The 17559-nt window shown below is 33.3% G+C and overlaps 1 protein-coding gene across 37 annotated transcripts in view; it reads right to left on the bottom strand.

Moving 5' to 3' along the window:
- Positions 1–17559, bottom strand: part of ARPP21 (cAMP regulated phosphoprotein 21) — a 156707-nt gene that overhangs the window by 87060 nt on the left and 52088 nt on the right. For 27 of the 37 annotated variants that reach the window (XR_004182342.1, XM_017956018.2, XM_017956017.3 and 24 more), the window contains 3 exons: positions 17304–17363; positions 16453–16593; positions 59–167 (listed from right to left, as the gene is read on the bottom strand). Coding sequence is in view for 29 of the 37 variants with exons in the window: in XM_017956018.2 (XP_017811507.1) it covers positions 59–167; positions 16453–16593; positions 17304–17363 (310 nt within the window). In the remaining 8 variants the exon portion in view is untranslated. The remainder of the gene's footprint in view (positions 1–58; positions 168–16452; positions 16594–17303; positions 17364–17559) is intronic. The other 10 variants (XR_004182343.1, XR_004182345.1, XR_004182346.1 and 7 more) reach the window with 1 other exon arrangement.

The raw sequence follows: 17559 nt of genomic DNA, 5'->3' as shown, positions 1-17559 counted from the left end.
TCAGTCAGCCCACCTTCAAAAACAACAATGTCAGCCACTCTCAAACTTGAGAACCAACCTGATTGTCTTCTTTATCAATACTAGAGTTATCTCGCTTCAAGATAAACCGCTTCTGGGATTCTTCACCTTTTTCATCTTTTAAATGTTCACAAAACCTTTGCTCTGGTCTGCCAGCAAAGTAAAACATATCAATAAAAAAGTTTTTTCCCCTTGTTTAAAGTTATTTCTTAGTGTTGTTCTTCCCCCACAGTGTCATTTAACTTAAAAGTTTACAAGTGGTTTTGATATTAGAGTTGCTGGCAATATACAGGTAGGTAATGATATGTCCCACTTCACATGTTGTTAGAATACTTTTTGTTGTTTTGAATTTGGGGTCTTGTTTGCTACATGCTGCTCATCATGGCTGAAATTGAGAAAAAAATTTAAAGGCCTTCCTGTATATATTGTATAGATGTTTTCTTTAGTTCTTTTGACTTCTATTATTCCTGAATTCAAATAACTTCCTGACCATATTCTCAAACAAATATACATGTTTAGAACTTGACAGTAACACATTAATTCACCAATGTCTGGAAACCGACAGAATGTCTTCTATCACACCTTCCCTTTTAAGAGTCTTTGGACCGTACAGCGAGAGAGGATCACTTAAAAACTATTTTCTGTCTCCTCCAATAACAAACGCTCTGGAATCTGACTCCAGTAAACTCTGACACTCTTGACCATGTCTTGTAAATCAGTTCAGTAATTGGAGAAACTGGAGGTATTTAGTTTAAACAACTTAATGGCTGATTAGCATGGGGAAAATGCTTCAAGCAGTTACACACTATTGATTAGTCAATTGATTTTTTTTAGGTCCTCTTAATCATTTGGTATTATTAAAGGAAAGGGCTCCATTTCCTTGTTAATTTCCCACAGTTGTCATTGCAGACCACAGAACTCAGTGAATGATCTGGACTTGGGTTCATCCACAGAGGAAGTGCTAAAACGTTTGCTTCTGACTTAGACAGTTAAAATTTATGACTCTCATTAAAGGGTCTCTCTCATATCTGATGTATTACTTCTGAAGCCTAGAAGGTTTTCTGTCCCTGCTGGGTTCATTATGCTTTGAGTCATTAGGAAGCCACTCACAGAGTCTGTTGTGTAATGTGAGTGACCAGTAATTAAGAGAAACTTATCATTTACTCCTAGCTCCAAAATAAGCAAATAGCACTTTGAAAATAAAGAAGTTTAAATGTATAATTCAAATCTTGATGAGAAGCATTGTTTCTTTCCTTAAATATGTGTACATAAATTGTAATAATATTGATGAGCAGACAATAGCAAAAAACTGGAATAGTGTCCGTTAGAGTTTTGTAAACTGAGTATAATTTTTGGAACATGATGTCAATATCTTATTCAATCCTTACAATAAAAGTTCAGTGCAGAAGCAAATATTTTTTGCCTCTTTTAAAGACAAGGAAACCATCCCTCCATGCTTCTTTTGATTTCACGTTTATGCATTTGCCCAGTAAGCCACAGGCATCACACAGCCTGGTCACATCCTTCCAGGGACTCAGTTTTGTTCCTCTGTATTGTACACAGTGGGCTGAAGACCCTCAAACTCAAAAATAAAGAACCAAAATCCTCCAACAAATTATCCTAGTTTTCAATGTAAATGTTTTCCACCAAACTTAAAATGTAACCAAAAACCTGAAAGTGCTAATACGACATATTGAAATTACTATTCTAGAGAAGTAAACTTGTACTTTACAATGAAAAGGCCATTTACAGTAGATAAATTAAACATGTTTCAGTGTAGCATAGTCACAAGACACTTCAATTTCTTATTACACTGTAAAGATATTACAGTGTAGACTTGCAGGTCCCTGTAAACACTAGCAATTCTCTAGATTTTTTTAAAGCATTCCAACATTTTCAACCAATACTTATATGTTGTTACACATTTTTTTTCCATAGTAAGTGAAATTAGGATGCTGACTTAAATACAGATGTTGATTGTATCAATACTATTTTGGTGTCTTCTAATATCCCTAAGCTCTGTAATCTGATAAACTCCAGCTAAGTGAAATGATTTACTAACTTCTAAATTTACAGAAATTTTGTTTGCATTTGTTTATAATAGTCTGTAATTGTCCATTTACAAATAAAATGATCTCAGAATGTGAACTTTGATTCATGAGCATAAAGTGAATTTGTTATAGATTGACTTATTGAGGTTGAAAAGCATTAAAGTGAGATTTCAGCATACTAACCAGAATCAGAATTTAAGTTTCATCTCAGTACAGACCTTGTCTTTTTTAAATACTTAAGTCTTAGTGCCTAGAACCATGCCTGGTACCTGAGAGGTATTTGGCTGAATAAATAAATTAACCAATGTATAAACAAATGAACATTTACCACAGCTATTCATAAATCACTATAATTCAGGGACAGACAAAAAAGTCACTTAATAAGATATAAAATTTTAAATCCTATAATTATACATCAGAAGAGAATTTGGTTAGTAGGAGTATACATTCAAATTTAGAACATTAGTAAGATCTTTAAAGATCAGATTTATGTTTCTATTTATATTGACCAAAATTAATCACGTTACAAAAACAAATGTTTTTGTTTGTTTTAAATCAGAGAGTGTCTCTTGGGAAGACATGAAAGTGAAAATGAAAATTTTGGCTTTCTTAGTTTGGGAACTTCTCAGTTTCAAGTGTCATTGTAACTTTAAAACAGCTATTTAAACATTATTTTAAAAATATCATTTCCATTTCTTTGTGGTAGTCATTTATTTGTTTTTTATATATTTAGAAAAAAATGCATCTACAACATAACTAAAAAGTAATCAAAAGGCTTATTCTAATTAATAATGTAAATATTATTTAGAGCAAAAATATTTCCCACTGACACAAATTATGCAAGATGCATCCTTAATAACTGCATTTCAAACACCTTAGGATTTTTTCAAATATTGAAATGTAATAGTTCAAATTATTAATCCTTTTATATTTTTCCAGAAATATTGAATGATCATAGAGTAACTATTAGAATTTTGCTTAAAAAATCAAGTGAATCTAATAAAATTTTTCTAGGTTGATTTGATAGAGAATTGTTTATGATTATAGCACTAAAGAGCAAATTTGCGGTTTAAACTTATGCAAACTGAGGCATATACCTGAAGTATTGCAAGTGATTAGACTAAAAATTACTGGTAATGTACCATTATATTGTAGCTTTGAAAACTCAACTCCCTTTCACAGTTAATTTACCACCATAGCAATATTATTTCTAAGCAATAAAATGAATAGAACTAAAACAATGTATTGTAGACCTTTATTTAAAATGGTAATGGGTAACTTTTAATGTATTAATATGTGAATGTAATTAGATGAAAACATTCTCAAAACTGCAAAAGGTTGTGGTATTTATCAAATCAATGATGACTAGACTTTAATATATATTTTACAGCCCTGCATCATTCATGCCTAACTTCTTTTTCTGGTAGATTTTAGTACATATGGTATTATTTCTATCTTTCTCTATATTATCATCAAAAAAGCATGGAAAATAAATGTAATGCTCATTCTAGGTGAAAAATACTTTCTTCTACTGAAGGTAAAATATGTTTTTCCACAATTTGTAGCACATAACTACTGTGAAACTTATTGTTCATGTGTAGTGAATAGCACTGGCATTTCTGGTCAATTTCTTGGCAACTCCAATGAAACCTTTGAAAAGTCAGAATTAATTATTCATTGTTCCTTAATTAGGCATAGTTCATGAATTGAGAAACAGTGTGGCTGAGTGAAGATAATCAAACTCTTGTCTTCTAGTCATTCAGTTCCAATTTTAGTTTTTTTTCCCCTCGAAGCTTGAAATAGATGAGTACCTATTATTATTATTGTTTTTAATCTTTCTTATCTTGAAGTATTTTAATAATTTACCTTACTGCCAGGTTCTTAAGACCGGATTTATTACTTTTCTTCCAAATAGTTAACCTTAATCCTTCCCTTATTTTCCAAATATAAATGAAGAATTTAATTCTACTGAATATGTAGAGTCATAGAGAGAAGTCTTGAATTTCACCCTAAGTAACTGAAAGGTGGTTATCAGTATGCATGCATATCTCAACAAATAAAAGTTTCTATGCACAACAGTATAAAATATGTTTATGATGTAAGACACCTATCAAAAGCATTTTAATAATCAAACAAATTAGAGAAATCTAATGACACCGTTCCCTTAATATTTCAAACATTTTCAATTAAAATATGTACATTTTGGATGTATTTTATTGAAAATAGGAAAGTCTTATGCTCTTCTTTTTAAATAAGTGTATCTCACAATTTGCATTATCAGTTTGTCATTTCATACCACTTCGTTTTCTTTTAAATGAGACTATTATACCTTAAAAACTTAATATGTGCAGTGCTAAGTAGCCAATGTTCTTTATTAGCATATTTCAAACTCTTGTTCCAAATTTTGTAACACCCTTGGAAAATTCATTTTATTCTTCTCTGCTTCTATAGTGTACTGTATATATAAGCAGAGGCATGCAAACCAACTCTTTAACTCTCCTTTAACATAAGACTTTTGACGAACAACAACATTAAGCACAACATTTAAAAACAACATGCATTTGTAAGACATCTCTTACACTGGCACCTCTGCTCTGGCAAACAATTTGGCTATGTGGATTTGGAGACTTAAACATTTTTAAATATTTTGTCTTGACAAAGTGGTTCCATTTTAAATAATGAATCCAAAGAAAATAATAAATGAATGCAGAGTTCTATCATTCACAACAGCAAAATAGCGAAAATCTATAGTAGATTAGGTAAGCAATTTAAGGTATGTAATGTATGATATGTGACTCTTTAAAATTATATCCAATAATATTGAGTAACACAGAAAAGCAATTAAAAATGTAGATATGATTTGATCATATTTATGTTGAAACTATAATATATAAGAATAATAATGCTAGGAGTAAGTATGTCTCATGGTGGGATAACAAGAAATTTTACTTTAAACCTTTTATATACTTGTGATTATGAAAATAATAATTATTTTATAACAACAAAATGATGAAAATTATTAGCTTAAAAAGATAGAAAAACAATTCAACAACTTAGTAGTGGTTTGCACCCAATTACTGGATAATAGATAATTAAAATATTCACATACTTTGGATATTTAGAAAATATTCTTTCATAGCACATATTATTACAATCACCTAAAATAGGCATTAGATATTTTGTTTTGTCAAACCAATTCTCAATTGTTCCACTGCACTGCTACTTTTAAAAATACCAGATTTTTTTTTTTTTTTCTGAGACGGAGTCTCGCTCTGTCTCCCAGGCTGGAGTGCAGTGGCGCAATCTCGGCTCACTGCAAGCTCCGCCTCCCGGGTTTACGCCATTCTCCTGCCTCAGCCTCCCGAGTAGCTGGGACTACAGGCACCCGCCACCGCGCCCGGCTAATTTTTTGTATTTTTAGTAGAGACGGGGTTTCACCGTGTTGACCAGGATGGTCTCGATCTCCTGACCTCGTGATCCTCCCACCTCGGCCTCCCAAAGTGCTGGGATTACAGGCGTGAGCCACAGCGCCCGGCCAAAAATACCAGATTTAATTACGCTTCCTGCTTCTAAGGCCTTCTAGTATATGTAAACCACTCCTACCCTGCCACTCACTCTTTTTATTACTATGTCCTTTTTGATCTGTACGTATAAAAACATCCATTTACTAATAATAATATAAGGATAATAACTAAATAATACTGTCCACTCTGAAGATCTCTTTTTTCTTATCTATAGGAGAAGACTCAATAATGATATTATAGAAAAAGATTATAAGGATAAGAAAAAAAGGGGAAAACATGAAGTTTTAAAAAGGGAAAGTAATCACATGCAATTAAGACCTGGTATATTATATACTAGGTTTGTGAGCTTGATTATCTATATTAAGCGTGGTGTTGGCAACAGCACATAAGAGTCACACACGTCAGATAGATATACTTAGCTTAGCAAAACAGACTTATTTCTTCAAATTTACCTATACATTTAGAATTTCCACAAACGAAAAATTATGTCTACAATAGAAAAATTACTTTATAGAATGCCAATTCTTCTAAATGATATGTGGATGATCTTATATGAATTATCTATGAAATACTGTGCACATATATTTTAAAATATGAGGATAACATCAAATATATGCCTAGGTTCTTGAACTTAACAAAACATTTCAAGTTTTACATGGGGATCATTTTACAGATTGTTTGGCCACTATGTAAAACTTGAAATGTTTTGGATTAGCCTAAAATTGATGATTCCACCAAATAGCAACCATTGATTGATTCATCATCAATCTCAATCATGATTAAGATTTAGGATTAGCCTAGGACAATTTTAGGCTACTTAAATTTTCAAAAACTCTAGGGTACATGTACACAGCATGCAGGTTTGTTACATAGGTATACATGTGCCATGTTGGCTTGCTGCACCCATCAACTCATCATTTATATTAGGTATTTTTCCTAATGCTCTTCCTCTCCCAGCCCTCCACCCCTAGACATGTACCCTAGAACTTAAAGTATAATAAAAAAATAAAATAAAATTTTCAAAAACTCCAGTGGTATCTTCTAAGTAAACCTATAAACAAATAATCTAATGTTAATCTACAAATGTGATATTTGGTTCAATATATTTGATCATGTACTTCTCTCTGGTGCTACTTTGACAGAAGAGCACAATACTTTGCATGCTGAATTCACTTCCAACACTGAATTGATGATGAGTGATTTCTTCTTCGGCTCCAGGATACTAATTTCTTGAAAGTTTTCTAATCTCAGGCTTTTCTTATCAGTGGTAATAAACTGAATAAAGTCAGGGCTAGATTATTGGTGTACCTTTTTTTTTCTTTAAATTCTCCACCCTTCCATTTCAGTGCTATAATAACACTGAATGATAGTAGCATTAACACATACAATGGCTCAAAGTTCCACTCCCTGAAAACAACCATTGAATTTTAATACATAACCTAATTTCTTTATATGAAATGGACATGAACTAGCATACTGTATTTGAAATAGCAATAGTTTCAATAACTAAAATAGTTTCAAGAATACAGACATAACACTGAGAAGCAAGCCTAAAAACGGTTATGTCTGTTCAGCTCTGCAGCTCACTGTGCGACTTTTCACAACATACTTAACCTCCCAGAGGGAGAGCACTGTTGTTTGGTTTCTTGTAAAAACAATAGAAAATATAACACTTAACTTGCTTGGGAGGATTACATAGATGCACAATAATGCAAGTAAGCTACCAAGCCCAGTGCTAGGCACTAGTAATGCACTTAATGAATTTTATAAACTATTGTTACACTGTTCATATTTTTTTGAGTAGAAAAAATCTAAAGGCAAAACAATGATTATTGATTCAAAATTTTCCTTAGCGTTAACCTTAAGTAGGATTGATATAATCTGTATTATAATACTCAAATAATGGATTGATCTGTGTTTTTCCAAATATGGTAGTCATATTTTTCTGAAAGTGATGTTTTCTTTGGAAACTCTTCAATATAATTGTTGTTGTTGTTTTTTGAGACAAAAGGCTTTTCGTTTATATGTTGTGATGTTGTATAAAAAAGTATTCCATTGAAGCCCATATGCAAATACAGTATTTCAATCCCAGTGAAGGCACAGTTACTAGTGTAGTTTACTTGATAGGGAATTGCCAAATATTTTTGGTATGTGTAAATAAAAGCTATATGTATATATTTTTCATTTTCCTGGCTTGAAGTCCAGAAGGCGGGAAGTAAAGATTGGGAAGTTAAAGGCTAAGCTCCTCTGAGAATTCTGTGGTACCTGAAGGACTGTACATTGGAAGAAGTCAGGTTGTGGGATAAAATGTGTTACATAAATGTGCTCTGCTCTTGATAGATTCCAATTTATTGTTTGAAGAGTTGTACTGAACATTAAAACATATTATTATTATTATTATATTCATTCTACGTAACCAGACTCTCACCTACAAGTATTCTCTAAGACTTCCAAAACTATAAGTGCAAAAATGACTGTCAGCCCTACAGGAGAATTTATAAGAAACAAGGAAACCCTCAGGTACGGGGCATAATTCTGCTGCCTATAGCAAGCAAAGATGCAGACTGAGGAAATTGAGTCACAATAATCTTGATTCTTCCAAAACTATTATACATTTAGGACAATACTATATGCAGTAGGTATGTATATGATGAACTTTTAACTTCTAAACTGTATGATACACAATATGTATTTACACACACAGACACTCTTGTAGTTACACACTATTGTATTCACACACATACACACACACAGTTTTGATCAAAATTGTCATGGCTCCTCAAATAAACCATGAAAAGAATTAACATGTGCTATAGCCTATACTTCTTATGTTCAAAGCACAGTACTGAACACTTGAGAAATGATTTTCATCTGACATAATTTAAGAACATGAAACAGAGTTTTGTGTCACTTCTAAGTATGCCAAGGCAATTATGAATCCAGTGTGTCTGGTGATTCTGGAGACTTTTTTTTTTTTTTTTGGCATCATGGTTTTGTCATCTATCTTAGTACTGATGTTGTTTAATTTGGTTCTCTGCTCAATTTTAAAGGCAATAAAATGCAAATTTGAATTTTTATAAGTGAATCAATAGGTACGAGTTAAAGAACAGTGCTTGGTTTACTTCTCTTTACTTTTCATCATTGTTTGAGAGTATTAAGCCTATTAATGCTAATTCCTCTTTCCCTAACTTTAGGACAGGAGTCATGGCTGAGTGACAGTAGCACTGAATTTTGATCTTGGTCTTCTGTGAATTGACTAGATAAGATCAGAGATGGATCTCAGTTTTCTCTCCTGTAAAATGGCTTAGCTTTATCTACCTAGGATGTCATGAGCAAAATAGATAAATAAATAAATAAAATTATTAAACATATCATGACTCCACAGATAATCTCTATAAAAATGTTATATGAAGTACACTATGTTATAGAATATATATACATGTTTCATTTCCAAAATAGTTAATTATACATTCACACACAAAGGCCCATAAATAATTTCAAATAGGGAAAGTAATACCACAAACTTATGTTCCTTCTTATGGTATATTTCTGGTATTTACCTATGTCATCTACAGAATCTTATATTCTCTGAGGTATTTGAGAATAATAATTTGGAGAAAATATAATATTTGAAGAAAATGACATGGAGTTTGACCAGTGTGAACAAATAAGTCTCATTTTGAGCCTGAGTATAGATTAAAAAACGAAGTGTCTTGCTCAGCAAATAGTTTCATAGTTTTCCTGAGAACAATGTGATTCTTAGGTTTTCTGATCTTTGGCAACTAGTCAGATGATTTTTCACTGTCATTCCTGTAAAAACTGCAGAGTAAATTTACCATGTTTAGAAATGACAGGATGCCAACCAACCACTCATAGATTTTTAAGAGGCACTTAAATAAATTGATGCTTGGTCTTCTTCAGGGATGATTAAGGGAGCATCCACATCAGGATGCTGCTCAGTTTATTCAGAGCCACGCACATTCCCAGCCAAAGGAAGATAAATATAATAAACATGGAAGGAAAAGCATGTTTTGCTTTATTTTGTTTTGTTATAAATGTACTTAATCACCTGCAGGGAGTGAAATGCTTAAGGGCCAAACACCAAGGGTTCTCATTTTCAGCTTTAGCCTCTTCAGAAAACTAAGCACAGTAGACGTTCTGTGACCTTGGCATACTGCTATCCACTGTTGTCTGGGTCTACCCACTGAGAAAGTGGAAAGTCCCATGATCCTTCTTGCTGATGTAGTAATAACTATCCATCACTTCAGGGGTTCTTAATAAAATCAATTGGTCTCCATTGCTCTATCTATAGAGAAGCTTTATTTAGTTCTAGAATGAGTTTCATGGCTTTTATGATTTACTAAACAGCCAACTCAGTTAGTCATCCTTTCTGGAACATACAACAAACGAACTGCCGTGGTCACTACCCACCACTCACCACTCGAGACAAAATACCCAGGCTCACACTTATCAGGATCACTGGCTATGTCCTTGGGCACTTAAGGTATAGCCTCAAACCAATGCCTTTGGGTCACTATTTTTGTTTCATAGTTTCTAGGGCCTGTATCCACTCTCTTTCAGTGGATTTGCTGTTTCCTTTCTTTGCTCTGCACTGTCAGAGCAGGGGATTTGAGGCAATGACAGTGGGTGGATGTGAAAGACAAGAGAAAAAATGTTCAAGAGATGACAATCTTTTAACATGAAAATTATCTGGGATGAGTTAAACAGTTCCTCTGACATATGCAAAAACATTCAGATAGACATGGGATTCTCATTGCCTGTGGCTGATCTTGGCTTTTTGGAAAACACTTGTGCAAGAGGATGGTTTCTAATCTCCAATGGCACTCTCTAAGTGTGCATCCTTTCTCTGGGATGAAGAGGAAGGTTAAAAATATATCTAACAGAACAACAATAAACTGCTTTTTGCCAAACACAGAAAATGAGTAAAAGAGAGAGAAACTGAAGATCAGAAAGTGAGAGAAAAAGAAGGGTAAACTTTCTTACATAGAAAGACACATATATTTGTGGCATTGAAAATATTTTGATAAGATCACTATTCATATTTTTAGCGTAAATCCTAAATATAAAAAAATGTAACATTATGTGGAGTAAATACATTATAATTATAATTTATAATATCAAAATAACATGGACCCTAATACCTTCACCCTAGCAAGGGTCTCATTCATCATCATCACCTAACCTGACAGCTGACAAAAAATACCATCAAAAAATAAAAAGTGTCAGGGCAAAACATATTTCTGGCAATCTACAATGGGATAGGAGACAGGAACTAACTAAAGGTGAAGGAAGGAACACAACATGGAGGGCCTCTCAGCTCAGAGACTCCATATGTTAGAGGAGTCCCAGCTGTTAAGACCCAATTTGTAGACCAAAAGGTGTGGTTGGAGGCTACTGGTCACATACACAAATCTGTTCTTACTCTGGTTAGCTCTGAGCAACAACAAAAATGCAGTGCTGTGGAGGAAAGGTGACTTCCTTTACTAATTCTCTAAAGTGCCTCAGTTTGCTCAGGTGACAGTACCACCTTGAACTGTTTCCCAAATGAACACAAATACTACTTCCTACTTCTCATAAATGTTATTCTTAACTCCAGCCCCATGCCTTGGTGACAGCAGCACTCACCCAAGTCTTTATACTCTTGGTCATTTCCTCTTGAATATATCCCATTAGTCAATACCAGACCTGCCTTTCGAAAGTATCATGTTATGCACATCAAGTCTCATGTTCTAAAGCTCTAAGAGCTGCCCGCCTTCAAGATTCTATTCAATCTTATGTAGCCTTCCACTGTCATTGACAATATCATTGTCTCCATATTTGCCTCCAGCCAGTACAGCAATATTTTAAAGTCTCCTGGATTTGAGGCCAAATATCCTGAATTAGCATCCTGCTGCCACTGTGCAGCAGTGTGACTTTAGACAATTCACTAATTTTCCTTCGGTATGTATTTCTTCAGTAAAGTTAGAAAAATAATTTTAAAAAATCCTTTTCATTAGGTGGCTGTGAGAACCTAACACAACCGTCTCAACAAAATGCCCAGCTCTTAGTAAATGCTCCAAAAATGTAGATATTATTATCTCATGTTCGTTTATAGCCCATACTCCAGTTTGCCATGTATCCCCCTCCTCACGACGTTTGTTTAAGTCTTACCCTTTCTAAAAGTCTTCCTAAATGCCTATTTGAACCATGAAATGGATGGGCAGGTAGTCCCCAGTGAATCTGCTATATACGTTCTGCTGGATATTTGATACAGTGTTCCTTCAATTATGGAGCGATTCTCTAGATATCTGTTACGTGTCTACTTTGGATCTACAAAGAGTTGCACTACATGTTTCAAGTTTTAAGAAGACTGAGATTCTGAAGTTCTTCCCCCATCTATAACCATAGCGTAAAACGTTTGAGGACAAGAATCCTATCCCGTAATTTTTTGTGTGATCACCGACACTGAAGTCTGTTGTTGGTGAGTTGTAGTTGCTGGAAGTGTTTTCAGTATCTGGAAAGTTTTGTCTGTGTATATTATATGACTGCAAAAACATAACATCTCTGCTCTTATCAGGTAAGATTTACAGAAACCTGGAATGTATTAATGTAAAATCTCTATAGACAGTTGACTTTACTTCAACTATCTTTCCATCTTGTCTCATTGCTTCTCACTGCACCTAATGCTCTTGTAGATGTGGCACAAATCCATGGAGTTGAACAATCAGATTGCTGTGGCAGTAATTTTGTAATAACAAAATAAATAGGTTCACCCCCTTACGAACATAATTAATAAATGTAGCTTTTTCATTCTTAGAATAAAAGCGTGAAATGGAGTAAAGCTTAAATTTTTATATTTATTTAAACTTTATATTTATTTAAACTTTATATATTATATATTACATAAATATATATCATATTATGCATAATATCTAAATATATATTTAGATATAATTAATATATATATGAATTCCTTCGAAAAATCACATCTTGTGGCAGTAATCAGCACAGCAAATCTAGCAAGACCTATCAAGTTGTAGGGAGGTTCCGTTACTTAATGATACCACTGAGTTAATCTTCAAAAATATCTTATCTATCAATCACTGTTTTCTATCAGACAACAAAGGACTTAAAAGGATTACAATTTTCAACCAATCCAGGGACTCTTCTTGAGGACTCTGCTCAATATTTTCTGGGTATTTTTGTTTTAAGAGAATAAGATTATTTAAAAACATCTTTTTGATATTAGACACATTGGTTTAGGTCCCAGTCATGCTAACCATTGCTTCTCTGTAAGCCCCAAACTAAAACCTAGTTTGTGCCTAATTTTCTTCTTCTGTAAAATGAAGTTTTAATTATTATATTGTAAAGGTTTTTTTTTGTATTAAATGTAATAATATACATTTACCTCATGTAACGTATATTATTACAAGACGTAAAGTGGTGAAATGAATAAGCAGTAGGCAATGTTAGTATAAGTAAGGGATGATATTTAACAAACAGAAGTATATCCTGAGATAAGTTTTTTCATCATAAAAGAGCAGATAGATTATATCTGGGTATATTATTGAAAATACTAGAAGTCAGTGCAGTACACACACATATGTAATCCTGACAGAGTATATTGTTATGATCTTAATATTTTGAACTTCATGTGAAATTCTTTCTTCTCCATGAAAAACCTAACCTTCTCAAGTCACATTCTATAGTTACTTCAACTGCCTATTACCTAGAAAATCAGAATTCTGGGAAATAAATTCTAACCAATAAGGAGCTGAAATAGTTACAATTATTTAAACATCAATGTCAGGGTAGTATTGAAGTGTCACTGAAGAAGAAAAACGTCAGAGTAGTATTGAAGTGTCACTAAAGAAGAAAAATATAAAAGGAAGTTTTTTTTACCTCTACCTTTTAGTAAACAAAAATACCCTCAATCCACATTTTTCTGCATTTCTCTCAGGCTACAGTGTCATTAAAATATGCATTTCATGTGTTTACATTGGAGTAGCATTAAAACTCTAGACATTGAGAAAGTATTCCCCAAACACAAAACTCACATGGAACTCTCATCTCAGTATTCTCTCCTTTAAATAAATGAAGACATTTCAATCCAGAAATAGTTTGAAATTAATATGGTTCTCCTGACCAACACATGTTGATTGCCCTGATAAGACAATTCTGAAATTTTTCACAAAACCAAAAAACCAAGACACCTAGAACTTGAATAGAATGTTTTGGGTATAATGTCCGATTTTGAACTTCAACCCCAAAGAGCATGGCAACAGACTTTTAAAATCGAACATAATTTTCCACAAAACAACACTTCTTTTCACTAAAATTGATGACAATGACTCAGGTTCTGAAAACTGTGATTTGTTCCTATTTGGATACAGAAATTTAATTCATCCTCTTTTTCCGTGTGCTAAAATACATCAGTTATCCACCCCCGCCTCAAGAACTACTCAAATAGAGGATGAGCCACCACCATCCCTCAAGAGCCACTCAAATAGAGGATGGTCAGTGTAGTTAGAATAGAACAGTAGAACTTGACAGCTATGAATTGAACATTGTTGAGCTCAATACTTCAGTAAATACCTTAAAAGTCCATGACATACAGTTACTTGCGTTTTTTATTTAGGCATGATTTGCTTTGACTCATGAAGGGGTGTCTAAATGGTAGTGTATAAGAGTAAGGAGTTAGCCAGAGGCTGAGTCCTGGTCTTCCTGTTGTAGCAACTGTACCTTCAAGAGGGTGTTCTCTGCACACACTTATTTCTAACTCTTCCTAAAGGTGTAAACATATGGAGTCTATTTTTAAATGGCCATTAATAATAATAATAATAAAAAAGCTGGCACTCTTCCAGAAGTGAAAAATTCTAGTAATATGATACCTACTACCTAGAAAATAAAAGTTTTAAAGGAGAAATTATGTTCTCCAGTGGTATTTGGAACTTGCAGGAAACACAAAGATTTAAAAAGAGCTGATCAATAGAAAGTTCTAAAATCATATCAGTGTTCCACATCTGCTCTATCCAATAGCTGCTTGAAATATGGCTCACCTGATAGAGGAACTGAATTTTAAAGTTTAAATTTTATATAAATTTAATAAATGTGAATCGAAATGTAAATAGCCATATTTGGCTACCATACTGGGCAGATCAGGTTTAGAACCAGCACTCAAAGTTGACCAGGAGTCTTGATATAATGCTTTTTTCTCAAAGCCATTCTCCAAGGGAACATGTCTAAAACATATGGACTAGTATTTATGACTATGTGATTGCAAAATTGGTGTGAATTAAAAATAAATCTACTATCCACCAGTTGAAACTGTATCATATTTAATATACTTGAACTATGGAGTTTTCCATGTTTGCTATGACTTTATAGACAAATAAGAAGAAAAAAATCAAAAGGAAGTAGTCAACTGCTTTTCTATTTTGCAATCAGCATGTCCCTGCATTATGATATCTAAAAGCCATTAAAAAAATGAAGAATAAGAAACAACAACACAACTATAACAACAACAAAGAGTATTTGATGGAGAGGGAAGATATAAAGGATTTTAAAAGTTATCTTTAATTTTTACTACTATTCAAATATGAGGCACATGTGTAAACAATCAGGTAAAATAGGAAGCTGATAATTTTTAAAATGTGTTTTGCTAACACAGTAGAATGCAACTACAGGACTGAATGGTTCTGAAACTTCAAGGACCCTTAAACATGATTCCGTTCAAACTATCCTGCAGATATATAAGTAATTTGAAGCCCACAGAAGTGGAGTGCTCACTGTCCCTGAGATAATAATAATAGCCATGCTTGGTCCCAGATCACCCAGTTTGTGCTCTCTTCACTATGACTTTCCCCTGACCTCTGCTGAGCACAAACTGATGCTTGAATTGAGAAAGAGCCTCATCTCCATCCCCACTTGTCCCAAACTCTGGTGAGCAGAAAATATAGAGTATTGTAACCATGATACTCTGCTTGACACAAAAGCTCCCTTCACTAACATTCCTAAAGAGCACGCAATTTACAGTTTACCAAGCACATTGTGAAAAAAGAAAATTATAAAAATGGATGCTTTCTGTGGGCCGTTTTTTTAGTTTAACATGCCTTTTGTTATAGAAGTGGCTTGTACTGTACTCAACAGATATATAGGTTCAAGAAAAACAGCTCCAAGCTTCAAAGCAAATGACTACTCATGTTATTATGCTTCTGGTGACTCAAAGAAACAATGAATAGGTATTAAGATAAAAACAAACAATTACTTTAAAGGGAAAAAACTTGTCATTCTCTTTTTAGAACTAAGTCTTAGATGTTTCATGTAGCTCAAAACTCTCATTTTACAGGTGAAAAAATGGAGATGGCAGATGTTAAATGACTTGCTCCAAGTCACACAACTAGTAAGTAGAATTGGGTTTTAGAGGCAGGACTTCTGCCTCTAGGTTAGATAGATGTCTAAAAAGCAGAAGAAAGAAGAAAGAAAATAACAATTATTCTGTGTATGTCATGGTCATTTAAAAATATCTGTTGTTTTAAATTTAAGTTATATTTTGACATAAAATTTTTCACAGCTTTGTTTGTAATTTCACAGAGTACTGATGGAAGAAAGAGAATTATGTTTCAGGAACTATGTAAAAGAGCAGGAAATAAATCCACTTTATTTTCTGAATTTTATAAACTTTCTTGGTTCTCAGATAATCATCTACAGATAAATGCCACACTACTTCTGATAAGAGCAAGAGATAAATAACATTGCACATTTTAAATGTCATGTACTGTGAATTTTATACTGTGATCTTATAAATGAATCCATAGGAGAAGAAGAAAACGCTAAATAAGTACAGTGATGGGGCTTACATTCTGGTGCTGCTGGTCTTGTTGATGATAACAGATTTTCCTGTTTGATCCACATTGTGATCCAATCCAAAATAAGCTGCCACTCGATGGACAAGCATCCTCTGATACGATGACATCTGAGGGAACTTTTTATAATGATTACTGGAATATAATTCAAGAAAAAGTGGAATCAGCATTTTCATTTTTTGCCCATAGTACATTTTACAAGTATACACACAAAACTATCTCTCTTCTATCTAAACCACTAAGCCTATTGCATTTCTGGCATCACTTAAGGTCCTAATTTCCAGAAAAAATTTCTACTTATTACAGATTTATTGATTATGCTATAAGAAGCATCTTTGTTTCATTGTTGCACGTTTCTCTTGCCAAATAGAATGTCATGTCTGTTGGACAGTATTGCATTTTAGTCCATGATACCTTATCACAGGACAAATGATGTGACATAATACGTGATCGCAGATGTCTATATGGAGATGTGTCATTACACGGTTTACACTGAAGCAGCACAATTATTTTCAGGCATAACTGACTGCAGCCAGCTGGAGCCCATTAAAAAACTATAATAAAAATGAAAAGGGTCTCTTCTTGTTACAGCTACTCTATGCTAATCAGTGGCCCACTGTTTATAGCCATTTTGTCAGGAATTTAACAAGCAGAAGCACACAGGGTCCAAGCAACAATTCTCATCAGCATATAGTTCCTAACTCCAATAAAGTCTCCATTAACAAATCAAGGAACATATTAAACAATGTTTTATCTATCCCTACGTCTTTCCAGAGTGGATAATTTAACTCCAGTACCAAACTAGGATACATCATCAAATTAACCAGCATTGCAGTTTAACGTACTTGTTGTCAGCAATGAAATCGATAATTTCCTGCTCCATTTTCAAAAGTATCATCCTGTCCCTGCAAAATAAATGTTAAATGTAAAAGGTTTTATGTATGTCCGACTTCCAAAAACCTAAAGAATTCATTAAATGTATGGAAAAGATTAATGTATGCTGCTACAAACTTATACCTAATTCTTCTTCGGAATATGCTGACCATTTACATATTATTTCATTTCATTCATTACAAATTATTTCATTATTTAAGAGTATTC

This window comes from Papio anubis, chromosome 2 (assembly GCF_008728515.1).
Source record: "Papio anubis isolate 15944 chromosome 2, Panubis1.0, whole genome shotgun sequence".
NCBI lineage: Eukaryota > Metazoa > Chordata > Mammalia > Primates > Cercopithecidae > Papio > Papio anubis.
This window is presented reverse-complemented; position numbering and strand designations above follow the sequence as displayed.